General features: G+C 52.8%; 1 protein-coding gene across 1 annotated transcript in view; it reads right to left on the reverse strand.

Moving 5' to 3' along the window:
• Positions 1 to 24,577, reverse strand: part of KIRREL3 (kirre like nephrin family adhesion molecule 3) — a 165,240-nt gene extending 140,663 nt beyond the window's left edge. Inside the window, exon 1 of the mRNA XM_052662417.1 lies at positions 24,475 to 24,577. Within this exon, the coding sequence (XP_052518377.1) occupies positions 24,475 to 24,577 (103 nt within the window). The remainder of the gene's footprint in view (positions 1 to 24,474) is intronic.
• Positions 24,578 to 27,438: the final 2,861 nt, after the last annotated feature.

A 27,438-nucleotide genomic window follows, 5' to 3' on the forward strand; every position in this document is an offset into this window, starting at 1 on the left:
GTTGCGGTGCGTGGGCTCAGTTGCTCCGAGGCACGTGGGATCTTTTGGAACCGGGGATTGAATGCACGTTTCCTGCATTGGCAGGTGGACCCTTTACCACTGAGCTCCCAGGAAAGCCACTAGCAAAGTGTCTTGACATCAGCCCAGAAGGCCTTGAGCATTCCTGCTGTCAGTGTGTGGGTGACGTCGGCCCAAAGAGTGCTTGCTTAGTGCCCCAGCCAGACAGGAATGGGCTGTGAAGTAATCACAGACAGAGCTGGTGACAGTGCACAGGTGCCGGGTCTTGCTCCCTCACTCGAGGCTATCTGAGGCATTTGGAAGCCCACCTGTTCCCACCCTGCCCAGGCACCACGGTCCAGGGACACTTGCTGAGACCTGTCCCTTTACGTTTGCTGTTGTTCAGTTGCTAAGTTGTGTCCAACTCTTTGTGACCCCATGGACTGCAGCACGCCAGGCTTCCCTGTCCTTCACCATCTCCCGGAGTTTGTTCAAACTCATGTGCATTGAGTGGGTAATGCCAACCAACAATCTCAACCTCTGTCGTCCCTTTAGCCTCCTGCCCTCAGTCTTTCCCAGCATTGGCACCCATTTATTACCTGAAGCTGTTAGATGGAGCATGTCCCTAGGGGCCTACTGAACAAGAAATAGAGTGGTGAGGCAGGTGGTTTTGTGTGGCTGTAGCGAAGATTTCAGGAGTGGAGAAAGTGAGGCAGGAGACAGAGCCAGGAACAAGATTCTGGGGGACCTGGTGAGCCTTGCCTTGGAGTCTGCATTTTTTCTACAGAGTGCTTAGCAGAAGACAGGCCAGACTTGCATCTTCTAAAGATCATTTTAGCATGGATGCAGATGATGACTGGGAGAAGGTAAGCCCAGACAGGGGAGAGCAGCTGTGTGACTGCTGCAGCCCTCCTGGCAAGAGGCAATGGGTTGATATGTTCCCCCTCTTCCTGCTCTCCCAGGAAAGCCTGAGATGAGAAAGCAGGTGAAAAGACCCTGGGCTTTTCAGAGGGATGTTCACAGCCTCCACACCCCCACCACCTTGAGATGGGAGAGCAGAGCAGGGGCTGAAAATAGCTCCCCAGATGGTGCCCGAGAGCAGATGGCAAAGACGTCAGCTGGACCTGGCTGGAGTCACGCAGATCACCTGGGCGCAGTGGGGCCACGTGGGCTGCAAAACCACCAGCGCCAGCTGGAGCCTTGCTTCAGCCCTGAATAGTCCTAAGGGCTTCTTTGGGCTTTAGTTTTCTCATTTACTGGATAGTGCTCATAAGACCCTCCTCACTCGGTTGACATGCGAATCCAGTGAGACAGCACTTAGTGTAAAGGACCTTGAATAAAGCACCAATGAGGATGAAATTGAAACAGACCTTCAGACTGCAGTCTAGAGGTGATCAAATCTTCCCCTCCTCCTCCTTTGTTTTTTTTGAAAACAGATGCCAAAGGGGCGGCTCAGGGAGTGATTTGCCCTGTCCAGGGTGATTTAATGAGCTGTGAGGTGGCATCTTTGAAGATTAGGGGGGCAGCAACAAGTCAGCGGGGCTGGAGGAGTGAAGCAAGGCGGGAAGACCAGCCGGGGGTGTTGCAGGCGAGGTCAGGGACCACAGGTGCTAGAAACAGAGTAAGTGGCAACTCAAGAGATGTTTCTCAGCCTAGACAATAGGCTAAGGGTCAGAGAGGCTCAAGCAGGGGAACAGGAAGACCCCATAGGGTCTTCAGTGGGGAGATGCGAGGAAGCGAGGGGTGTGTGTCAGAAGCGATTGACAAAGGAAGCTGATTATGGGTGATATTGGTGCATTATGGATTTCCTGTATTTGAAAGATCCCCAAGTGGACAGGTCCTGGATGATCACATGAGCATGAGTTCAGATCTGAAGAAACACATCTTAAAGCAACTTCACTGCCCTTGGAGAGTGAATATCGTGGTCTGTAGACCAATTCACGTGGTGACAATTTACACACAAAGCAGGGGGATGATACAGGCAGCCAGGTGACAATGATATGATGCCACCACCACCCCTCCACCACCAGCGTGCACTCACAAACTGGCAGCTATAAAACCCAACCCGCGGGGACTCCCTGGTGGTCCAGTGGTTAAGAATCTGCTTTGCAATGCAGGGGATGTGGGTTCGATCGCTGGTCGAGGAACGAAGATCCCACAGGCTATGGAGCACCTAAGGCTGTACACCACAACTGCTGAAGCCCACATGGTCTCAAGACCGTGTGCCATAACTGGAGAGGCTGTGCACCACAAGAAAAGATCCCACATGATGTAACAAAGATCGAAGATCCTGCGTGCTGCAACCAAGACCCAACACAGTCAAATTAAAGCAATATTTTAAAAATTTAACCCACAAACACTCATCAAGAGGCACGATGCTCAAGACAAAAATACATAACACAAGCTTCCTCCCAGTGGGATTACAATCTGGCTGGTTATGTAAGGCAGGGGTCCGCAACCTCCGGGGTCTGTCTAATGCCTGATTATCTGTGGTGGAGCTGATGTAATAATAATAGAAATAAAGAGCACAGTAAATGTAATGCACTTGAATCATCCTGAAACCAACCCCTCCAGCCCCCTGACCCATGGAAAAATTGTCTTCCATGAAATCAGTCCTTCATGGCAAAAACGCTGGGGACCACTGATATAGGTAGGACATAGCCTGTGAAAAAGTCAAGTCGAAGACAAGCAGCAGTTTAACTAAAAAAGTGTCACGAGGCTGAGCTGGAGTTATTTCTACATGAACAACAATAATTGCTGTAAGTGTCTTGAGGAGGAAAAAGGAGTTGTGTGGGGTGGGGTGGTCATCTCAAAGGGCCTGGGGGGCTGCTGACTTGTCTAGGGTTTGCCTTGGTTGGGTGTCAGTACCCATGGCCTCCGCCATCACAAGCCATTCTGCCCAGCGATGGCCCCCTGGGTGGCAGGATGCTGGAGTGTCATGTTTGGAAAGTTCTCGCTGAGATTCCACTAAACTGCTTTCTGCATCGGGTCTGCCTGGTCCTGTTTTCAGCGTAATCGCTCACATCCCAGGCAATAAGGGTGCCCGTAAATCACGCAAAGATCACAGTTTACTGATCAAGCTCTCTAGGAAAGAGTCCTGAAGAGAGGGATAGTAAAGGTTTATTAATCCTGACTAGTGCGTGACTCTGGGCCTTGAGGACAAGTAATAAATGTTTAATAGCCCAATAATACCTGTTTCATAATTTTTGAATCTCATTGCTTGCTAATGCTAAGTTTATTAAAGCACTATAAACTTTACATTGTTGTAAAGACATAATTGCTCTTTCATTGCTAATTTCATATGAGTTAATTATATTAGAACTTAGTTTTTTTCCCCATTCATATTAAGTATCAATTAGTTCCCTTAAACTATTGATTTGTATTTAATTAACTATGCTAACACATACCAATTAAATTCTTATAAGAGAAATCTGAAACAGCTGTGGTCTTAAATTCAGTTTTAAAACCAATGAATTACATACAAAGCTTACATCCAGTGCTCCTCTTTGAGGAAGTATTGGCAATCATTGAGATAATTCCAAAAAAGCTTTTGCAGTCACCAACCCTTCCTCACCAGCTCCTGCAGGGAGCAAGGCTCCTTCATTCTCACTTTTTTGGTTCTATTTTTTGGCTGTGTGGTATGTGGAATCTTAACTCCTTGACCAGGGATTGAACCTATGACCCCTGCAATGGAAGCGTGGAGTCTAACCATTGGATAGCCAGAGAAGTCCCCTGAATAAGGCTCCTTCAGAGCCTTATCTGATAGTAAGCCCCTTGTGCTCTCTGCAACAGCAAGGACCAACCTTGGGATAGCCCTTTGCCCGTCCTTGACTTCTCAATTGCCTCAGCCATGCCATTTACTGCCTGGCATGGCCCTACCACGGAGTGGCCAAGGCAGATGGCATATTAGCCAACTCCTCATCACCAGCTGTGGGGTCCACGACTGCTCGCATTGCTGCTGGCCCCAGGTCTCATGCGCCTGCAGGAAATCTGGTGCCCATGTGATCCCCAGTCCCCTGGCTTCTCCAAATCTCTGTTCATCGCCCCGTGTCTATACATTATGGGCAGGAAAAAGACAGCCCTAGGCATTTACTTTCCTCATCTTATTTAACCCTCACATCAACGTTAGGAAGCTAAGCATTACTATTCCTGTCTTTGTGGATAAAGAATTGGACATTTTAGAGGTGGAAGGAGTTTGTCAGCTATGAGTGGTGAAGCTTGGGGCATGCCTGGGGACTTCCATACTGGCCTCCCTTCTCTGTGAGAAAGAACTCCTCACCAATTCTGAGTCTTGGCACCCCTGGCTGGTTCTCTGAGACCCTCCCTGACTCTTTTCATCCTTCTTATCTTTCTGTCTGAGGCTGGGTTCACCCCCTACCCTCAGTTACTGCCTGAGGTCTTTCTCCCAGTTGGCTAATTCCTTGGAATCCCAACTCGGTCACCAGCTGACTTGGGAGGTGGCCTTCCTCTGGGCCACTTGGGCATCACTGCAGCCCCCAACGTAGGCAGAGTCTGCCACACCCCTTTGCACACTGGTCTTGGGATCGGCTGCCCACTCCTCCCCTAGGGGCTGGCCACAGCTCAGTCTTGCCCCTCTCCACTGGCGTGTTGTCTCCCTGGACCAGGCTCACTTAATTCACCAGTGCCATTAAAGTGGCCATGCCCTGAACACTTATGATTGATTAGTCCCTGGGCTGAGAACTTGGTATGCGTTATCTTCTATCATAACAATTCTATAAGTGAGTACTGTTATTTTTCCTAATAACACGAAACAGATAATTCAAAATATGAAATAGTCACTCGAGAGTCAAACAGCTAGTAAGTCTGGAGGCCAGAAAAACCGATTATAAATGAGGTTTTTGGACTACTACTATAATCTCTTTGTGAGAGGTGCAGGGGCTTGGGGAAAGTTTAATAATGCTGGTGGAGGAATTTTATAGGGAAGTTTTATCACATGTACAAAGTTCCCTCAGCCATCTCTGATCTGAGATGTCTAATCCCACTGGCTAATTGCGCTCTGGGGGACCATGACACATAAACTGTATCATGGAGGCCATTCCCACCCCCTCCCCCACCCCTGGCCTGTCATCAGTCCACTTATCCTGAGAGGAACGGGGACTGCTGACAGCCATATGCCTGGAAGGCTTTTAGACTTTTCCTAGGAGAAAGTTGGGAGTTGGTGACTAATGTCTGAGTGGGGCCAGGTGCTGAACAGCTGTGGCCTGTCCCCGGGGAGCCTGAGCCTGGTACAGCCAGTCAATCATGCCGGGAGATCAGGCAGAAAGAGGGCAGCCCTCCTGTCTGTTTTCTAGTAGGACCGACAAAGTCCCCCTGGACCAAAGCTACGGGCAGCAGGAGGCCTGCAGGGCCCCCACGCCCACGTGCCCCTACCCCATCACCTGCCCGGCTCTAATGCCAGAAGGCAGCGGCCCAGTAGGAGTCTATGAACGTGGCTTGTGGCTTTAACACTCACAGAGATTCATAGTCAGGTTGATCGGATGGGGCTCAGAGAAGCTAGGTAATTTTCCGAAGTCCCCTAACCGGGAGGTGGAGGAACCAAGGGAGGAAAGGAAGTTCACGAGGGAGGGGACACATGTATCCCGAAGTCTGATGTATGGCAGAACCCGGGCTTTTCCTGGTGGCTCAGACGGTAAAGAATCTGCCCGCAATTCAGGAGACGCGAGTTTGATCCCTGGGTCAGGAAGATCTCATGAAGAAGGAAATGGCAAACCACTCCAATGTTCTTGCCTGGAGAATTCCACGGACAGAGGAGCCTGGCGGGCTACAGTTGATGCAATCACAGAGTCAGACATGACTGAGTGACTAACACCGTACCGTATGGCAGAAACCAACACAACAATGAAAAGCAATTACTCTCTAGTTAAAAATAAATAAATACAAAGAAGAAAATAGAAACCATCTGCTCACACACGCGCACACACAATCCCAGGCCCATTTGACCCCAGGGCCCGGGCTGCACTCTCCTGCTAGGAACGCAGGCTGGATGCTACACGCAGAGCCCAGGTGACCTGCAGAGACTGCAGCCAGAGGAAGCGGACTGTGTGTGTCTGGAGGGTGCTGGTGGATTAGGTCAGCCCTTCTAGGAGGTCAGGGGGTTCTGAGAAGCCCTCCTGGGAGCTAGGCCCTGGCAAGTCCAGGCCTGGAGAAGGGAAGGGTAGCCTGCAGGGAAGCAGGGTGGGAGTGGGCGGGTAGGGCAGGGAAGTACCGAAGAGTGGGAATGGGGGAGGGGGAGCAGCAGGAGCCTTGACGCTGTTTAATTTTGTGCTTACAGACCTTCCTGTCACCCATTTACAGCCCAAATGAAATCATGAAGGCTGAGGATGAGCCAAGAGTGTCCCATAAGGGCGGCGAACTGGCTTTAAAGAATTTCTCACTGGAATCAGGCAGGAATGGCCAGCCTTTGTCCTCAGGGCCGCATACCACTGGTCTTGGCAGGGGTGGAGGGAGACGTTTATTCTAACCTGGCACCAGGGAAGAGGGTGGAAAGAAGGGAAAGGTGTCCTGGGAGAGCGGGGAGTATGGGTCTTTCAGGGTACTTGGGTTGGGCTTCCCGGGTGGCTCAGTGGTAAAGAAGCTGCCTGCCAGTGCAGGAGACCGGGTTTGATTCCTGGCTCAGGAAGATCCCCTGGAGTAGGAAATGGCAACCCACTCCAGTATGCTTGCCTGGGAAACCCCATGGACAGAGGAGCCTGGAGGGCTACAGTCCGTAGAGTTGTGGAGCTGGACACAACCGAGAGACTGCGCCCACAAGAATGGGATGGAAGGGAGTGGACCAGGCTTCTGCTCCCTCCACTTTCTGGGTGGAAAAGCAGTACAGGAGGGAGGCCAGGCCAGGACAGTCACCGTGCCTGTTGACAGTCTGGTCAGCATGCCATGCCTGGCTGCCAGGGCTGCGCCCACCCAGAAGCTGCACCCTTTCCCTGGGGCAGACAAGGGACGGGTGTGGGGGAGTGTGTCTTCCTCCAGGCTCTGCCCCTCCATCCACACTTCCTGACCCGGGCCTGCCCACCAGTGCATCGTGGCTTGGGCTGTCTTGGGAGGTAGGCTGGTGAGCAGCGGAGGCCTGGGGTTGGCCAGATCTCACCCCCTACAGCAGTGCCAAGCTTCCCGCCCACCCAGCAAGGCAGGAAAGTGGATGGTGAGGTTCAGAGGGGAGCCAGTGGGGAAGGCAGGAAACCCTGCTGTCCTCCCATTACTGAAATCCTCCTGGAGACCCCGACACCCCATTACAACTCTGAATCTTATAATTAAATCGAGTCTGCCAGTTACCTCGCAGCACGGCAGCAATTCAAGCTCATTGGAGGCTTTCTTTGTTTACTTTTATTTATTTATTTAGTAATTATTTATCCAGCTACATGGAGGCGCTAGCTCCATGTTTCTCTTGCCTTCAAAAAGCACAGATGTAGATAAGAAGGGGGGAGAGGTGAGGAAAGCAGAATGGGGGAGTCCAGGGGCTGAGCCCTTGCTGGGGGTACCTCTAGGAGAGGATTAGGGTAAATGCCTTGGGCTGGTTCTAACCCCCTGTTCTTGTCCAAGGTGCCTTAGGGAAGGTCCACTGTTTCCAGGAAGCTCCATGGAACCCCTTGACCCTGAGGGTCTTGGATGTGGGTCTGAGAATGAGGCTGTGACCGGGCATCAGGACTAACTCACTCACAGCACTTGGCAGGCTTAGCAACCCGTCAGACACAAGCTCACCACACCTGAGACCACCCTGAAGAAGGATGCTGAGGACCAGAGAGATACCATGACTTGCCCTATCTCACCCAGCTGCTGCTGGCAGAGATGAGATTTGAACACAAGGCTTGGGGATAAAACCAAGCATCCCCCCCACCTTGCCCGGAGCCCCAGATGCAAGTTGGCAGGCCCAGTAACAGAAATCAAAGAGCCTTCTTTCTCTTTAATGATAACCTTTCAGCGGTGAGGGGGTGGAGGAGAGCCTGAGAGCTTTGATTAAGGAATCAACCTCAAACAGATCCAGGGTAGCAATTCCAAACCACCAGCCATCACTTAATAAGAACATGAAAGTTTATTTACCACAAGGCCGGCCCAGCAGGAGGCTGATTGCTAATAGGCACGCCATGGGGCTGGGTGAGCTCTGCGCAGATTGATAGCCGAGCCCCAGAGAGGTGACCCCTTTTGGGGCTATGAACTTGACGACCCCGCCAGGACAGAGGACGAGGGTGCTGAGATGGTGTGAGAGAGGGAGAGGAAGGCACAGGCTTGCCTATCACGGTTGGTGGGAGGATGGGAAGGAGTTCCAGACTAGCTGACACCTAAACAAATCTCCCCTGAAGGGAAAATGGGATTTATTCACCACCTGCCCTCACCAACCTGTTGGTTGGGTCAGCTGTGGGCTGTTCACTACTTCCGGGAGCAGGCATGGGTGGTTCCAGGAATGACCTGAACCGCTCCTGCTCTGTTTGGGAGGAACGGAGCTCAGAGGTGTCTGGGCTTGTGGGTGGTGGGATCAATGATGCCTCCGACGCCCATTGGAAACAATCATGGACCTTGATCCAGCCTCTGGCTAGTCCACAGAGGACAGCAGCCATGGGAGAGTCTGGTGGCCGGTCCTGACTGCAGGAGGATTTATATTGACATCTCTGGTTAATCTGGAGAAGGTTCTCTGGCTGGAGGACCCAGTGCTGTAACCTGGTCTTAGACACACAGAGGCCTTTAAGCCCAGGGCCTGGTGAGTAGGAGGTCCTGGCTTATAAACTTTGGACAGGACAGCCAGGTCCTCCTCTCCAGGATCCTGAGACCAAGGGAGGTCAACACAGGAACGTTGTACCATTGACCCCACGGCCCGTGGGACTTCTCATACTGTAGTGCGGCCCTCCCACCACCACTTGGCTCTTGATCTGAGGGTGCCCCTTCATTGTCTCCTACGTTTATGAAAGGGAGACCTCCTAGGCTGTGATGATGAGTGGAGGTAATTGATGCAGAAAGCTGGGAGGTAAGGAGAGGTGGGTGTCCCTTTTGCCTGCCCAAAGGTGCGCAACCAAGGCTGGGCACATTGTAAGTGCCTATACACACGGGAGTTAGAACAATAATATGACGCACTGTTATAAAGGGAAGAGGTGTGCTATAAGTCAGGGCAGGAATGAAATTCTCTAGGACGGAGGTTTGTTTGCCTGAGGGCTCTGGTTCTGTAGTTTGAATCAAGGCTTCCAAACTGTTGTAAAGGTAATGCTCATAGCAGCTCAGGGGGCTGCTCTGCTAAGCTCCTGGGAGAAAGGGCTGGGTGGTGGCGGTCCTGATGGGGGTGTCACCCCTGGCTGGCGTGGTAGCGCAGATTCCAGGCTGGTATTGTGCAGACTCAGAAGAGCCAAAGGCCTGAAGACAGTCGTTGCCAACCTCGCCAGCAGGTGCGAGTAACTGCAGAGCAAGCGCAGGGCACATACTAAGCACTGGGCGGTGGAGGGAGAAGGTTAAGACAGATTCCCAGAGTCTTAGAAACTAGTCAAGGAGTCAGAACAAATAGTCATATAGATCCAGATAAAGAGCCTTTCATGACATGTCTAGTTCAAGCAAGGGATGGAAGTTTCCACCGGGCCCCGCTCAGGGAGGGTGGCGCACAGCCCTGTAAACCTTCATTTAAGAGGCATGTAGACTAAAGCTGGGAGCACCCAGAGGATGGTGCCTGGCCGCGGAGGGTCTGGAAGACTGGCCACAAGAGGCCCAGGTGAGGATCATGGTTGGGCAGGGAGGAGAGACCAGACTGACCACAGGACTTTGGGGAGAGGTCGGACGGGGTGCAGGTTATAGGGAGGTAGGTGGCAACTCAGTAGGACAAACTTGCCTTCAGGGCAAGCTGCCCCAGCCTGTTCTTCACAAGGACTCAGGTGGGACTGAAGCCAGGGGATCCCACAGTCCCCTGGCCTGTCCTGCGGATCTGGGGTGCAGGCACTTGCAGCCAGTGGAGCAAGGACCTACCATGGGCTTGGGTATCTCTTCCCAGCACTGTGTTGACTGGAAAAAAAAAAAAAAAAAGCACAGCTAAAAGCTGAGAATTATGTTTTATTTGCCAGACAAAACTGAGGATTTAAACCTGGGATGCAACCTCTAAGATAGTTCTGAGAGAGGTAAGGGAGGGACCAGGATATATATAGGAGTTTTTGCAAAAAAAGACTAGGTATTCTGAACATCAAAAGATGACAGTCAATTAAAGAAAACCAGCCATCTCAAGTTAAGGAATTTAGCATCTTTCTGCTAAATTATGGGGAGACACAAGAGTCTGGGCTCATTCCTTTGATATGCACCTCAGCTATCTGGGACCAACATCCTGAGCTTTCCCATCCCAGTATCCCCAGGGTGCATGGTCGGGAGTGGCTGCAGTGACTGACTGCTTGATGGTGGGCATGCTGTTTCCTCTGAGATCCTCAGGGCTCGCCATAGCGGGAGACTGCCGGCTGCAACACCGCTTGTTTACCAGTATGGCAGGCAACATTTTTTCGCTGACAATGGTGTTTCATGGTGCCACATAGGCAAGCCTCACGTCGGCCACGGTGGGAATATTCACACCAGAAAAATCGGCAGAAGAGCCATCGGGGCCCCTCTCCCGCCTGTTCTCTGTCCTGAGAGCAGGACGTCCTCACCACCGGCGGAGCCTTCACATTTGAGGAGAGCTCGGTCCACCCTGTTTTCCACTTCCAGGCCTTTCATAGACGTGACTGAGGGCCTTCACCTGCGGTTTCTCATCCATCTCCACCACCTCTCCAGGCTTTGCGCTGTGTTGGCTGACCACTGAGCTGAAGTGGCCAGGGTCCAGCCAGGAGAAGCACGTGTGTTCACTCCCTTGTTGCCTGGCAGAACAGCCATTCTACGGTTTCATGAAGGACTTGCTTTGAAATCTCCAGGGAGGGCACGCTCACGACTTCTCCACGGACAGCCTCTGACGACCACAGCAAGTTCTTTCCTGACTTCTGCAGACGCCTCCTGCTGCACTCTGCAGCAAATACTCCGAAGATCAGGAAGAGGGATTTCTCTCTACCCTGTTACCACGGTGTCAGCAAGTCGCTGGGTGTGAGATTCAGAAGGTGCAGCTCCACAACCCTGGGGACCCCGGGGCAGTGTGACAAAGCAGCGAAAATGTACTGCCAGGCTTGGTGTTAAGCACTCTATATAAATTATCTCCTTTAATTCTTACACCAGTCCTCTGAGAAGGTACCCTGGTCATCCGATTGCACAGATGAGGATGCTGGGGCTTGGAGAGGTTAAATATACATGGCCAAGGGTCAGCTCCTCTATCAAGTGGCTGAGCCAGAATTTGAATCTGGGTCTCTCTCTGACTTCAAAGCCTGAGTTCTCGTAAATCCTGCCCCCCTGCACCCTTACTTCCTATAGCATAATTAGCACTCCCAAGCCCAGATCTTCTGCTTACACCATGAGGGCATGTTGGCCGCCCTGTGAACACCAGAAAGAAGGCACAGTTCTCCCGGTTTTGCCTAAGGAGCCGTTTGTGTGCAGAGTGGAGTGGAGCCTGCCCGTGCGTCACACTGGCTACTCGGAGGGTGCGGAGCCAGGGAGCTCGAGTCCCTTCTCCTGGCTGTGGGAAGACCACAGAAACAGAGGCAGCAGAAGCTGAAAGCTCTGGGGACCTGCCAGCTCCCAGAGGAGAGCACCTGTCAGTGGGGGCCTGATGGTCCCTTCTCCTCTGTTCTCGGCCAGAGTTTGGCCCTGCCCTCTGCTAGGAGCCTGGCTCTGGGTCAGGCACCAGCGACGCTGTTTCATGCTGGGAGCTGCCCAGCTTGAGGCAAATACTGGCCTCATTTTCCTGAGGATCTGGCTCTAATTAGCTGGGTGACTTTTCGTGAGTCACCTACTCTTTCTGGGTCTCAGGGTTCTCATTTGCAAAATAGAGAGTTTGAACTAAGGCAGGGAACTTAACCTGAGGTCTGAGGACCTCAAGGGGACTTCCCTCAGGGGTTCTTACACTCTTCTGAATCTGCATATAAATCTGAGGCATAGGGACTTCCCAGGTGGTCCAGTGGCTAAGACTCTGTGCTCCCAATGAAGGGGGGCCCGGGTTCACTGCCTGGTCAGGGAACCAGATCCCACACACTGCAACTAAGAGTCTGCATGCCACAGCTAAAGATTCCGTGTGCCACAACTAAGACCCGGTGAAGCCAGATAAATGAGTAAATATTAAAACAAAACAACCCCCTCACCCGCAACAAACATAACCCTGAGGCATAGGTAGGCATTTTTCTGGGGAGAAAACTGTGGCTTTCATGTATTGTCAAAGAGGCTGGTGCTACCCGCTCTCAAACTAATAAGTGAAATGAAAGTTGCTCCGACGTGTCTGACTCTTTGTGACCCCATGGTCTATACAGTCCATGGAATTCTCCAGGCCAGACTACTGGAGTGGGTAGTCTTTCCCTTCTCCAGGGGATCTTCCCAATCTAGGCATTGAACCCAGGTCTCCTGCATTACAGGCAGATTCTTTACCAGCTGAGCCACCAGGGAAGCCCAAGAATGCTGGTGTGGGTAGCCTGTCCCTTCTCCAGCGGATCTTCCTGATGTAGAAATTGAACTGGGGTCTCTTGCATTGTAGGTGGATTCTTTACCAACTGAGCTATCAGGGAAGCCCGGCCTCTTACCAAAAGGACCCCAAAAAGCCCTCTGGATTTAGCAGTTGTTGGGTCTGAAGACCTCCCCTTCCTTGGAGACTGTAGCTTGGAAATGACGCTGACAGGGAACTGGAGGGCTATGAAGGATTCCCATCACTCTTGACCAGGGCATTTCTTCTAAGTCTTGGAAGCTCTGTGGGCTGAGGAGTACTTCCAGTGCCTGCCTCTGGCCCAAAATGAAGGCAGGGAGACCTGACTTCCTGACTGCTTTTGCTGTGCCATCAACTGGGGGTGTTAGTGTACTTGGTGAGACTTTCCAGGGGACAACTGGGAGCCTCCCTTTCCTTGAGGGCTGGGGAGGGACCACAGGGCTCTGGGAACCAGGACTTGAGGCTGGGTGGTGACTCCACAGGTTTAACAGGTTTGCCATTCAATTCTTACTCTGTTTGCATAAGGTTAATCCACGTTTTTTCTTGTGTATTTTCTTATGCCTCTGGTCTTGTGTACATATTTGATTTTGTGCATTAGTCAGAAATGTCATAGAATGTTAGAACCAGAAGGGAACTTCGAAATCACCCCCTTCAACCTTGCATGGAGGAGGAAACCAACACTCAGAGGAGCGAGGAGATCTGCCCAGAGCCACAGGGGACAGGGCTGTGTCCTTCAGTCCTGGACTGGGGGGGATGTTCTCCCCTGCGTCCCTCCCAGTCTTGTTTCCTGACCCGCCCTCTGCCCCTCCACAGGACTAGTCGTGAAGACTAGTTCTGATTCCAGTGTTTGGACCTCACTGTTCCTTCCACCAGGGATTCCTGCATTCCCCTCAAACATTCATCCCATCCTGCCCATGGTTCATTCCCCTACCCCCGAGGAAACACCCTCTCCATGTGACCCTCTCTCACTCATCCATGCAGCTGGGCACCCCTACCCTGGATACCCTTCTGCCTTGCAAGCACTGTAGCTATGAAACTTCCTGTGAATGCAACATTGATTTGTTATCTTTTGCGCTGCCGGTGTTGACACTGAGGTGGGGACCACCTTTACTGACCTTTGCAAATCTGCTACCTAAGTGTGGAGTCTGGCACATAGTAGGCACTCAGTAAACACACATGATGAGTGACTTAATAGGCTGGGACAATCTACCCTTATGTCTTGGAGGACTGCAGGGGGGTGGGTTCAGATCTGAGACTATCTGATGGTTTGGGAACAGGACTCTGCGTGTCTTCGTCCTTCACTGGCCCTTCCTTTTTCAGAAACGTGCCTGAATCAGCCCCTGATGGGGGTCAGCCTTACGGGGTTAAGTTTCAAGGTTTTCATCTTCGGTTCTGTTCTTCATCCACTCATTCATTTCTTCCATATCTGTTGAGCGTTCATTCTGAGTTGGTTCTGCTTGCTATGGATATGGTGAAGAGACACACAAAGCTTGCCCTCCTGAGCTTACGTTGAAGACACATCACTTAGGGGTAGGAAACGCCACATCCTTTGGACAAGTCACGGGGCCTCAGCATCACCACCCGCAGAACGCTGTCCATAGAGCTGACCTCACCCTGGCAGGGAGGGTGTGTGTCAGGCACCACCCCTGGGCCTGCGTATGGCCAGGACCAGTGTGGCTGCTGCTCTGAGGGTAGGTGCACACGCACATGGGCGCTCACTACTTTTTTCCTTCTCTTCCTTCATGCTTTGTTTCTGGGGACTTTTTAATCAGCTGAAGTTCAGGAGACTTCTGAGCCACAGGTGAAGTTTTCTGTGCTGGGACGTAAGCTGGAGGACAGGCACTAGGCTTAGTGAGCCACTCTTTATGCTGGGCACCATGACACACAGCTGTGTCATTTCCTCCACCCAGAATTGGTGAGGGCTCTGTTAGTCCCCCATTTCTCAGAGGAGAAAACTAAGGCCCAGGTTGGATAAATGCTGGGTCCCAGTCCCACAGCTGTCAGCAGCCAGCAGCCTAGTGGGCTTAGAAATTGTGACTTCTGCTGACTGCCACTAGACATGTCCCCACGTGTCTGGGAGGTCCTGCTGGCTGGAGCGGAGAGTGACCTGAAAGTCGCAAAGCCTTCTTTCAATAACGGGCTTGCAACGCGTTTGTCTCAGCAGCATTTCGTATCGACCCGGAGTATGGCGTGTGGATTAAGTATGCAGTTGGGTGGTCTTTAAAGGATGAACATTTTCTGTAGGATCAATAAGATGAGTGAGTTTGGGTCTAAATTCATCAAAATGTCACTTAAAACAAATTCAGTCGCTAGATTTCTGCACTCAGGTCGATGGCAGGGGGCAGAGGGCAGAATCCAAGGAAGAAGGTCTGGGCCACCTGTTGATCGGTGGGGGTCCAATACCCAGGGTGGGGGATCCTTTCTGGAGACTGACATTCTAGAAACTGGCTGTCCTTCCTCTGTTCTGGACTTCATCCTTGCTGTCAGGGAGAGTAACTGGTCAAGAAACCAAGTGATTACTCCTTGCCTTTGAAATCACTCAGGTGCACTCAGCATCTCTGAGAAGTAGTCACATGGTACCCCCTTGGATTCTTCTAGTGACGGGGAGCTCATTACCTCTCAGGGCTGTGCTTTTCCTTTTTCCAGGTGGCGCTAGTGGTGAAGGACCTGCCTGACAATGCAGGGGACGCAAGAGACGCGGGGTTCTATCCCTGGGTTGGGACGATCCTCTGGAGTAGGAAATAGCAACCCCCTCCAGTAGTTCTGCCTGGAAAATCCAACGGACAGAGGAGCCTGGTGGGCTCTAGTCTATGGGGCCGCAGAGCAGAGCATAACGGAGCGACTAAGCACGCACGCAAAATAATTTAAAAATTTGTTCCTATTTAGCTTGAATATCCTCTCCTGCCCTGCAACTATGACTTGTTTGTCCCACAAGGCCACAGAGAATAAGACAAATCCCTCTTCCAACTGACGACTCAGAAGTTGAGCAGATGGTCTTCCTCTTCTCCAAGAGAAACAACCCATAGGAGTTTGGGGCCTGGGAGGCTGGCAGCCCAGGAAGGCATCCCCCTAGCCCAGTCTCTGTGCACATTTAGAACCCTGTTTTCACTCACTGCTTCTTCCTTAGCATCCTGAGAATAAGGAGGGATAGGAGAGAGGTGGTCCTCCGGTCTATGCGGTAGGTTCTCATAGTCTCATCTCACCGAAGGGGAAACAGATTGTTGGGGGTTACTCAACCTGCCCAAGATCGCACAGCAAAATGGCAGGAAGGCTGGAACCCAAGTCTGTCTGATGCCAAGCCAGGATTCTCCCCTTTATTTGGACCTGGTCTGGCCTTATGGGGTGATCTTGACCAAACGAATGAACCTCTCTGAACATCAGGTTTCTCACCTCTCCAACAGGGGGTGAACTCCAGTGACCTCCTTGCTTGGGTTGGACCAGGGTCCCCCTCCCACCACTGCCCCCTCCGAGGCTGCGCTGTTGCCTGGTTGCCGAGTTTTGCCAGCAGCCCCAGTGGGCAGCTTCACCAGCCTCCCTGCACCCGTTTGTGTTTCTGCATTCCGTGTTTTGCCTGTACGAGTTGGTATCAGAACGTGCTCCCCTGATGCCGCCGGAAGCAATAATCCAGACACGGTTGGAAGGTTTAGTGGAAATCCCTGCAACAGTGGAAGAAAGAGAAACCCTGCAAAGCAAGGATTTTGGCAGATGCAGAATCTACCCATCTACCTTTTGAATCCAGCTGCTGGGCAGGGCCGGCTGAGGGGCAGGCAGACACCTTCAGCTCCGGCTCAGGGGGGCCGGGGGGCGGGGAGATGGATGCAGGGGGTCCTCCTGGGTCCCCAGAGGACTGTGTATCCCTTCTGCACTCAGGTCCATTGAGAGCTGACTGCACGTTGGGCCAGAGCCTCCTGAGCGCCTCACACTCATTTTCTTATTAAGTGTTTGCAACATTGACATAGAAGTAGGACCATCCCTATTCCTGGTCTGAGGCTCAGACAGCTCAAGCAACTCCCCCAAAGTCACACAGTGCAGAGAAGAGCTTCTGATTCCTGCCGGGTCAGGGTAGGGTAGGGTGGATACTGCTGTCTATTTTTGGCCATCAGACCCTCCTGTCCTCAGTTGCCCCAAACCAGCTATTCCTCCTCATGGAAAGTAACTGCACCACATTTGGCCTGCTCCCCTGGCCCTCCGCCTCCTGTGAGCTCTCAGAGGGCACCTCCTCCATCTGACCAGGGACCCGGTTGCAGACCCTCCTGCTGTCCTCCGCTGGCTGTGGACTCCTGCAGAATTGAGGTGGGGACGTGGTTACCAGGGACTGTATGCTTCTGCTCTTGGCTTGCCGCCCCACGCAATGAGTTATCTTTCTAAAATGAGCTTTTCCATTTCTGAGATTCCGAAATCCCCAGATCTGCCAAAACTGTAGGCCTTCTTCCCAGCGCAAGATAGCGAGGATCATGGCCATGGCTGAGCTGCTCGCAGAGCCTCCCTGCCAGCGGCCCCCACCACCCCGACTCCAGCATCACCAAATCAGTTGATAACAATCTCACCCAGACCCCCGTCACCTAGTGCACGGCCTAACACAAGGGGCCTCTCTCTCACCCTCATCTTAGATATCAAACCAACGCATAAGAGAGCTAACATAGTGTGGGTGGGGCGTGCTGTGGACTCAGGCAGACCCAGCTTCAAATCCCAGACCCACCACTTATTAATTGCACAACCCGCGCAAGACATTTAACTCCTCCACTTCCTTCTTTGTAAAATGGAAATAATAACAAGGAGCTGCTCTGGGGAGAGACGGAGATCTGGCACCGAGTACAGTGCCTGGCCTGCAGCGAAGGCTCCACAAGGGTAGCCTCCTGTGATCTGGGGTGATGGTGGGGGAGTTGGAAACGCCCATTCTCCTCTATCTGGGGAGTGACAGCTCGAGGCTCCCAGGAAAGGAGCTGCCTGTGAGCAGCCCACTGAGGAAGCTGCTGGTGACTGCAGCCTTTCAGAAGGCATTACAGGCCATTGTTTTAATCAATACTATATTATTTCCTCTGTGGCATCCGTCCCCATGTTTATTATGTGTAAATAGGGTTTTTTCAATGATGTGAATGTGTTAGTTTAACGTAGCTGACATTCAGCGTGTGCAATCTGGTGGCTGCCCCTCAGGACCTCCAGGAAAATGAGATGGTGTATCTGCCACCAAGCCATCCTCGTGAGTGAAATTCGAGAAATACAACTTGGCGGGGGTCAGGGTACCCACTGCATGCTTGCAGGCATGGGCTGTGTGCTCGAGTGAGGCAAAGAAATAATACACATGGGTCCTGGGAGCACAGTCCAGCTACTGGGGAGAGGGTGTTCCCAGCCAGTCGTCCAGGGTGCAGGTATAGGGGTTCCCACCCCTCTGCTGCCCAGATCTAGACCCGATACAAGACGTCCACATGGTCTGGCCAACTCCTGCTGATGCTCTTCCTTCCTACTGACCGTGGAGCTTGTCAAAGCTCATGTTCCTGGACTCTCAGATGACCCACTTCCTGCTTCTCCATCACGTGGCCCCCAGGGGCCTGAAAACCCATTTTGTATGTGTTTCTCTAGCTCAGTTCCCATCATGGGTTTGGCCCAGCCTTGCCGGTCAGGCAACAGAGCACAGGAAAAATGGCTCTTCCAAATTTTCTGCATGGAAATTTGCTCTCCTCTAGTGCCACGGTGCTCAGAATAGCAGATGTCAGTACTACCAGCTCCGCTCCTTCTGTCCCCCTGGACCTAAGCTGAAGCCAGAGGGGTTTTGTTATGACTGAGGAAGACCTTCCTCGTTGTGACTTAGTTACGGTCGCAGGTGGGATGCCTGCTCCATGCTCATCTCACAACCAACAGGCTGGACCCCAGTAACAGTAACTCAACACATCGGCTATCACATAACTCTGCACTCATTTGCGTGGCTCTTGAAATGAACCTTTACCAAGACAGTATGTGGGGACTTTTAGCCACAGGATGCACTTGGATGCCTTGTTTTCTTATCAGTGCTTGGAACCAGAGGCCTGGGTAGGAGGCTGCTTGATTTTCTACCTTCAAGCCAAATGGCAAAGAAGGCTCAAGGGAAGGAAGGGGCCTGGGCCCAGCCTTTCAAGCTGTCTGTTCACCTGTCCGCAGTGCTTGGCAAACTCTGGGGGTCCATCTAGCTAAACGTCCTTTATAGACAAAACGGGTGCTGTTATCACTCGTCTCCGTCTGCGTGTCTTCAGCCTTCTGCACAAAGCACTATTGGTTGGGCCTTGGCTCCCCCTCACTGTCTGAGAGAAGTCAGGGAGGTGTTTTTCTTGGCAAATAAATATGATATCATAAGGCCTGGCGGGATTCCAACCTGAGTAATGGCCGTCTGCCTTCCCAATTCCCTCGGCAGCTTGGAACAGGAACATGATTCTTGACTTCCTCTCTTTAAAAACAAACTCTCTGTTGGAGAGCATCACTCAGCCCCAGGATCCCTCCCCACCGCGGCCTCCGGTCCATGCCGGGAAGTGAGGGATGAGCTCACGTGACTATGTACGTCTGGGAAAACACAGCAGGATGTTTGGCTGGGAAGAGGCACTGATGGTCTCGAATCAGAGAGCGCCCTCGCCCACAGGTCCCAGTTTGTGAGGGACCCAGAGCCCAAGTCTATAAGCATCCCACTGCTGAGCGCTGCCACCTCCCTGGTCTAAATCTTTATGGAGGAACTGGGCAATGAGGTAACCTGACTGGAGCTGGAGTCACAGTCAAGTTACGATGCTGTCCTGCCGAGTCCCCCGGGCTGTACACAAGGTGGGGGGTGTCTTGTGGCTTTTATGCTCACACGAGCACTGCCACCTTGAAGTAGGTAGTCCCCCTCATGTCTTGCTGGTCACTGGATCTTTAGATAACCCTTTGGGACAGGTAGAAAAAATTGTCCCCCCGCCCCCTTTGCTAGCCTTACAGTAGAGGCTGAGTTGTACTACGGATGAGTTGTTCAGTCACACCATGTATGCAGCAGAAGTGGGAATTGAACTCGTGTCTTTTGGCCTCAAAGCCAGTTTTTACGATGCTGCATCAAGCCTCACCACATTTTCTGAGCCCTGAGGACCTTACTACAGCCCTGTCCTCGTCTAGACAGGTGGCGATCACAAGGCAGGGCAGCAGGAGGTTGGGAGCCGGGAGCAGGGCCTGGGTCTCACATCCTTTGGCCATTGACCAGCTGGGGGGTCATTGTGGTCCCTCTGTCATACAAGGAAGACAACTGGTTGAGTTCATGGGGAAGCCCAGAGGTAGAGGTGTGGCCAGGGCTCTGAAAGTGTCAGAGGGGGACGAATCAGTGAGCAAATGCTCAGGGTTGTTGGTCCACCCCGTGAATGTTCATTGAGCACCTACTGGGACCAGGCTCAGGGACAAATCAGAGTCATAGACTTGCAAGAGCTGGTGGTCTAGGGGGAGGGACCGTGGACGATTATAACGGAGAGTGATGGCTGCTCCAGTGAGGAGCCTGATGTCTTGACAGTGTGCAGGAGAGTCACCACCGGACGCTGTGGTTCTTGGAGAAGGTTTACAGGGGTCATCACATTTAAGTTGAAACCCGAGGGACAAGTGGGAGATGGACGGATAAGCCAGGGATGCAGGGTGTTCCTGACTCAGGAGGCGGCCCATGCATAGGCCTGGAGGTCAGAAAGAGCGCGTCCAGTCTGGACTGGAGCGGAGCTGGAGGGAGAGCTGGAGTTGGGGGTGGGGGTGAAGGCTGAAGGGTTAGCAGACCCCAGCAGGATGATTGTGCCATCAGGAGCAGTGAGTCCAAACCCCCAGCCCTTCCCTTGCCCCCACAGCCGGGAGGGTCCTCACCTTGCTCTGGACTTCTGAGCCTTTAACTGTACGTGACAGAGCAAATCAGAACAGACAGCAACCACCCCTGAGTCAAAAAACCTGGCCGTGCTCTATCAACTGAAGGACTGTAATCGGGGAGACGTGCGTTTAACATATTTCTGCCTTCTCAATGGCTTTTACTTTTCACTAAATTGAAACCGCAGTACAATATATGTGAACGATTAGACTGTGTAACACATTCCTGCAAATTTAGATTAGGAATGATTATGACTTAAGTAAAATAGTTGAACACAATTCTTATTGCCATCTATCTTTTCTCTTCTTTTTAGTGCTCATAGGGGTGACTGAAGGCAATGAATGAAGGCCTTCAAGGAGAGCTGAGGTCTGGCTGCAGAGCGGACTGAGGTCTGTCTTTGAAGGGCTTGGAGGAAGGGGGGACAAGCTGATGTAAGAAGATGTGGGATCTGCTGGGCAGGGAGAGAGCCCTGGGAGAGGAGGTGGGTCGGGGAAAAGCCCTGGCTCTGCCATTTGCTTCGCTGTGTGGCTTTAGGCAGGTTGCTTAGACTCTATGAGTCTTGGTTTCCTGTCAGCAAAATGGGCTTTATTATTGCTGGCTCATGGGATTGTTCTGGGTGGAATGAGATCAGAGAGAGAGAGCCACACTGCAGGGTCGTCGAGAGCTAGGATGGAAATCCACGTTCCGGCCACATTTGAGAAACACCACTTCCCAGACCTGTGTGACCTTGATTTTTGTTACTCAACCTTCCGGAGCCCCTGTTTTCTTAAACCACAAAATGGGAATAGGCACACTTGGCCAAGAGTGTCCTTGGGAGAGGAATAAATGGGATTTTCCATGTTAAAGGTCCTTTGTACAGACTTCCCTGGTGGTCCAGTGGCTAAGACTCCATGCTCCCAGTGCTGGAGGCCTGGGTTTGATCCCTAGTCAGGAAACTAGATCCCACATGCTGCAACTAAGACCCAGCACAGTCAAATAAATAAAAAAAATATAAAAAAAGTTCTTTGTAAAATGTAAGCTACCTGGGAGAGCTGTCCTTGCTGGTCGGCGTGGGAACGGGAGTCTAGGGGAGGTCGGAGCTCTCTTTCTCTGAAATAGCAGCTGGCGGTGGTTTAGTGGAAACTGCTGGGGGGATGGTCCCTGGGTGGGGGAGGGGGGGAAGGGGAAGAGCCTCGTGGGAGGTTCCCCTTGGGGGGGCCCTGCCCTAGCACTCTCGCTCTGCCTCACTTTGCTTTGTCTATAGTCTCCCTTCCATCACCGGACACAGTGCAGCATTATATATTTCACTTATTTATTATGTTTTGTTCAGAGTCTGCCTCCTCAGTGCAGGGATCTGTTTTGTTCCCTGGCGCACCCCAAGCACCTAGCACGTAACTTAGCGATACACAGGCACTCAGGAAATATGCATCCAGGGAGCAGATTTATGAGCGGGGCTAGGATTCTGTCTCCTGAGATAACTGAGGTGAGGCTGGGGAGATGGTGCGTGGGGATCCAGGGGGAAACTGAGGGCATCAGTCACTCCAGCAGGGAGCTTGCTGCAGGCAGAAGGAAATAACAGCAATCTGGTACGTGGAGCCCAGAGCCCATTCTTCAAGGGAACCACGAGCCCCCAGGGTTTCGCTGGAACCCCTCGGCTCCGGCAACCCGTCTGCACTTCCCCGTGCTTCCCAGCAACCCGGCAAAATGCCTTCCAATCAGGGCAATTATTGCTGCCCGAGCCACCGCCTTTTGAGGTGTCTGCCTCCCGCAGCTCTGGCTGGAGACAATATTTCTCTTCTGTTTCTCAAGACAGTAGGGGCAACAAATAACAGGGCAGCAAATGAAGGGCCCTTAAGCCCTCCAGAGCTGAAAAGCCCGGGCTGGGTCTGCCAGGAGGGAACAGAGGCGGCAGCTCGTGCGGGGCGCACGGCTGCACTTCGCCTCTCCCAGGACTTCCGGGCTGCCTGCGTCCATGATCAGGGACACTCTGGCTAAGGGGACAGGGGCCTACAAGCGGGGTGGCATCAGCTGTACCGCTGACGCCTAGGGGACCTCTGCGCCTGCCCTGCACATGGAGCGGGCATTTCATTACGTCCAGAGTGTGGGTCTAGCGAAGTCCCTCCCCATCCTGTGAAGCAGCCACTCTGTTTCAAATGAGGAAATGGGAACTCAGAGAGGTTAAGTAATTTGCACAGAGTCACACAGCTCATCAAGTGGCCATGCTAGAGGAAGAACTCCTAGGTTTCTGAACTCAAAGCACATCCATCCTCTCTGGGCCCTGGGGTGGGTGTGTACACTCCCCCGGGAGGTTGGAGTGCAGCCCCTCAGCTCTCAGCCTCAGATTCCTGACCGGGGCACCTGCTCCCTGTGCTCTGGAGAAACACCCTGCCACCTCACCTCACCTTGCCCGTGGCCTCACCCCGCCGAGGTTGGGGGGGTGCCAGCCCTGGGCCCTGCTGCTAGCTGAGTCCTGTTTCAATTACAACCCAGAGCCCCTCTCTCTATTGTGTCTCATCCTCAGGACTGGGGCTCCCCCTGAATACCAGCCAGGGCCCAACTGCCGCAGGGAGTATCCTTGGGCACCCACATGAACCCCAACACCAACGTGAGTATAAATATGAATGTTAATACTGATGTAGATACAAATAATGGGCTTCCCTGGTGGCTCAGCAGTAAAGAATCCGCCTGTAATGCAGGAGACTGGGGTTCAATCTCTGTGCTGGGAAGATCTGGAGGAGGAAAGGGCAACCCATTCCAGTATTCTTGCCTGGGAAATCCAATGGAAAGAGGAGCCTGATGGGCTACAGTCCAGGGGGTTGCAACAAGTCGGACATGACTGAGAGACTAAATTACCACCACAGATACAAATAATAATACAATAATCAATACTAACACTGATGCTGGCTTATATTTGTTGAGCATTTATTGAATCTCAAATGTGAACCCAGGAAGCTGACTCTGGAGGCCTGTGTTCTAAACTATTGTAGGTCCTACCTCTTCCTCATCTGACGTGGTCCTTCAACCTAAACCACCCTGATGGTCTCTGTTTTGTTAATATCTCTTTTGAAACTGACTTCTAGAGCTGAGGGCAAAATTGCAGATGGGGCCTGACTGTGCAAAACCCAGGGACCTGTCACGTCGCTATGTTTTGAGCATCACTTTGCAATAAATACAGTCTAAGGTTGTACTTAATTTTTTTGGCCCCCAAGTCTGAGATTGGCAACTATAAGGCTTTTCATCCAGTCCCCAAGACTTCCAGAAATGAGCCGCTGAGGGTAAAGCCCTTTCTGTTGTCCTCTTGTGTGGCCACGGGCTGAAGCCTACCTTTCCTGCCCCCTCGTAGGCTATGTCTCTGCCGGCTGCACTTGGCTCTGCTGGGGCCCGGAGAGAAAGCTCCAGCTGAGAGAGCACTTGGTCCTGGGCGAGTCAGGGGCTGGATGGAGGTGAAATGGCCTGTGAAGGTCGCTGCCACTGCCTGGTGAGCGATGTGTCCCCATTTCAGCCTCAGTGGGAAAGTGATGGAGGGTGTAATTAGGGCCTGAACTGAGCCTGGGGAGGGGGGCTGCTGTCCCCGCTCAAGGAGGCTGGGGACACAGCAGTCTCTGTCCTCCTGGGTGGGAGGAGGAGAGTGCCGGCTCGTCCACATCCAGGGGAGGAGGAACAGCATCAGACCCGGTAACTGAGCATTCGGAGCTTCCCTGGGAGTGTGCAGGTGGAGTCGGGGACGGGAGGAAGATGGGGATGGAGTGAGGCAGGAAATACGACCAGAAGCACTCTGAAGGGAGTAAAACCTTCTCTTGCCCTCTCACTTCCCTGCTGTCTTCACCTTGACCCATCGTCCCAACTCCTAAAGAGCCCAGAGATGAGGCTTCTCACAACCCTCCCTTGCTGGGCACCCCACCCGAGTTTTTCCTCCCCTGTTCTCCTTGTGTCTTTTCTCATCACAGTTTGCTGGTCCTGTGTGTCTCATTTCACCCTGTCCCTTGGGGGACTTGCCTTATTAGAAAGTGATCTAAAGCACTAATATAGTATTAATGTGTTCAGGTCTAACAATTGGCCCGATGCTTTTAACCAGCCATAACCCAAGCGTATAAACTCTTCAACAAGATAATTCCTTAACCTCCAGGCATAAATCCCAGAGTGAATCCCCTACTGTTCTGGCTGGGAATGAGTTTGGGCAGGGTAAGCCCCAGCTGGTTATATCGGCTGGGGCACTGCTTCTCACGGGATAAGCACTTTACTTTGTTCACAGACATCGTTCCTCATAATAATGCCTGTGGTTGACAGGGTGGAGATTTTCCTTGTGTGTGTTAGCCACTCAGTGGCGTCTGACTCTTTGAGACCCCATGGACTGTAGCCTGCCAGGCTTCTCTGGTCATGGAACTCTCCAGGCAAGAATGCTGGAATGGGTTGCCGTTTCCTTTTCCGATCTCCCCAACCCAGGGATGGAACCTGGGTCGCTTTCACTGCAGGCAGATTCTTTACCATCTGAGCCATAATTGGAAGTGCCAATTATTGGAGGTTTTCCTTAGGAGGAGGAAATGGAAGCTCAGAGACAGGCTGGGTCCTGCCCAAGCTCACCGTTCCTGCACCCCAAGCAGCCCCAGGCCCGTTGCTAGGCCAACAGCTCCCACCCCTCTCCCATCCCCTCAGGGCAACCAAAGATTCTGGGGCCTGCGAGGTAGGTCTGGGGACTCTCGAGAGATGAGTCCTTGAGTAGGCTAGGGGCTTGTCTGCAGCCCTGGGTGAGCGCCATGAAATAAAATCCTAGAATAGCTGTCGGGCCCCTCGGATGGGAACTTAAATGTGCTAGGCGCCTATGACGTCTCAGACTCTGTTCCAGGCATTTCCCCAACAGTTCTTGTTTTAATCCTTACAATGAACTGAATGTAGTGGAGCCAGCACCCTCATTTCCTTTCTATGGATGAGAAAACCGAGGAAGAGCGAAGTCTGAAGTCACACAGCCAAGGAGTGGGGCGGGGCGGTGGCGGGCAGGGGGCAGGGGGGGATGCAAGACTTGATAGCTGCAGCTGATTGACAGCTTATGTTCTTTCTCCTTCATCGGGTGGCCTCCTAAGAGGCCCGATCCAGTGAGGAAGACAGCAAAGCAGAACGCGAAGGACCACGGCAAAGGAAACACGGCCGGTAAGCCTGCTGCTCGGGGAGGGGTTGGCTGGCAGCAGCATGCCCGGGGCCAGGAGTAAGTAAGTAGCTGTTTCGTTTGGGCCAAAGCCAAGCCAGCCAGGGCAGTAGGCTGGCAGATCTGTCTGGGAGGCCTTTGGGAGGAAGTGAGTTTGGAACCTGTCCCAGGTTAGGCTGGGACATGAAACTGCTGTGGGGAGCTGGCTGCAGCCACAGGGGTGAGGGGCCTGGAGCAATGAGAAGAGAAGCGGGCTGTTGCCCAGAGCAGAGGGCCCAGCAGGCCTTCAGTGTGGAGGCTTAGGAGCTGGGAGGGGCCGAGGGGAGGAGGCACGTGGCCCAGCCATGGTAGGATGCTCGCACAGAGCTTCTCGGCCAGGAGCCGGGGGGCCCATCCGCTCCGCTGGGAGTGGTTCTCCAGGAGGAAAGCGCCAGGGCTTTAGGAGAAGCATGTGTTGTGGGCTTGGCTTTCCGTGGAGCTGGGATGCTGTTTTCTGCACGTCGTCCTTGTGTGGACATGGACCACGGGCCTGGTGGCTCTGTGGAGTGGTTCCCCAACAGCAAGTCCAGGAAGCGACCGACTCTGCAGTCACTGCCTGTGTGCCCAGCCATTGTTAGCTGGTGGTGGGAAAATTACCTTTATTTAGCACCGTTATCAGGAGGCTGCAGGGGCCCTGGCATTTTCACTCCATTGGCTCTCTCTGGCTGACGGCAGCAGGCCGCATGTCACAGTCCCCAGCCCCGGCCGCAGCCCCTCCTGCTCATGTGGGCACCGGTCATGGGGCTAAGTGGACACAGCAGCAGACCTCCATTTCCCAGCCTGCCGCTTCCCCTCTGGGCTCAGGATGGGCAGCGGGACACCCGCCTGGCCCTGCTCCCTACTGTCTGGTCAGCCCCACTTGCATGCCTGCCGGTCATTTCCCTGCAGCCACAGTGCTCTGTACGAATGAGGTAATCTAGAACAGCATCCTCCGCTGGGGTCTGAGCCTGCACAAATGGGGTGATTTGCAGGACTTGTGCAATTTCTTAATTTTGGGTGAATGTGCATGAAAGTTTTCGGGAGGGAGAACATTGAATCTTCATAGCTCTGAGCAGACGATTGAAAGGATTTGAAAAGTGAAAGTGAAAGTCATTCAGTCGTGTCCAACTCTTTGCAACCCCATACAGTCCATGGAATTCTCCAGGTCAGGATACTGGAGTGGGTAGCCTTTCCTTTCTCCAGGGGATTTTCCCAACTCAGGGATCGAACCCAGGTCTCCCACATTGCAGGTGGATTCTTTACCAAGGGAGCTACTAGGGAAGCGCTGGAAGGATTTGTGCCCCCCGCCCCCACAACGCTGGGAAGTCATGATTCTCAGCTACCCCTCCAGGAAGCCGTGTGGGTTGGCTCACGGGATTGTGTTCATCACTGCAGTGGGCCTCAGGGCGTCAGGAGATGCCATCTGACTGTTCTCCTCTGGAGGAAAAGGCCAGAGCTTCACTTTGTCCGCTCTGCCAGTGGATGGGCAGGTGTTTGCTGACTGACTGACAAATTATAGGGAGAGGTGGAGTAGACAGGCATTTGCAGAGCTTCCTGCCTTTCCTCCTGCTTCTGTGGGGAAGAGAACTCACACCCCTAGACTTCCTTCCTGCTGCTGTGTGTGGCGCAGTGCAGGTCCCTTCCAGTCCCATGTCCCTACCCCTGTGCCAGGCACAGTCTGTGGTAGGACATGGAAGTCCTTTCCCTAGAGAAGGAGGAGGCAGAGGAAGCCTGGGAGGGATGCCTGGTAAAACCAAAGGAGGGAGGTGATGGCAGGGCTTGGTTCTGTGAAGGGAGAGAGTCTTTTTTTCCCAGACAGAGCAGCTGTCCACCGCTGGAGGGTCTGGGCTAGTTGGTTGACCTCTCTGGGCCCCAGAGGCCTCATGACTGGGACTTCTAAGGGTACAAGGAGGCAGCAGGAGAAACGCTGTAAGGCTCTCGGCAGCTCCATGATTTTCT

This window comes from Budorcas taxicolor, chromosome 25, assembly GCF_023091745.1.
Source record: "Budorcas taxicolor isolate Tak-1 chromosome 25, Takin1.1, whole genome shotgun sequence".
Taxonomy (NCBI): Eukaryota; Metazoa; Chordata; class Mammalia; order Artiodactyla; family Bovidae; genus Budorcas; species Budorcas taxicolor.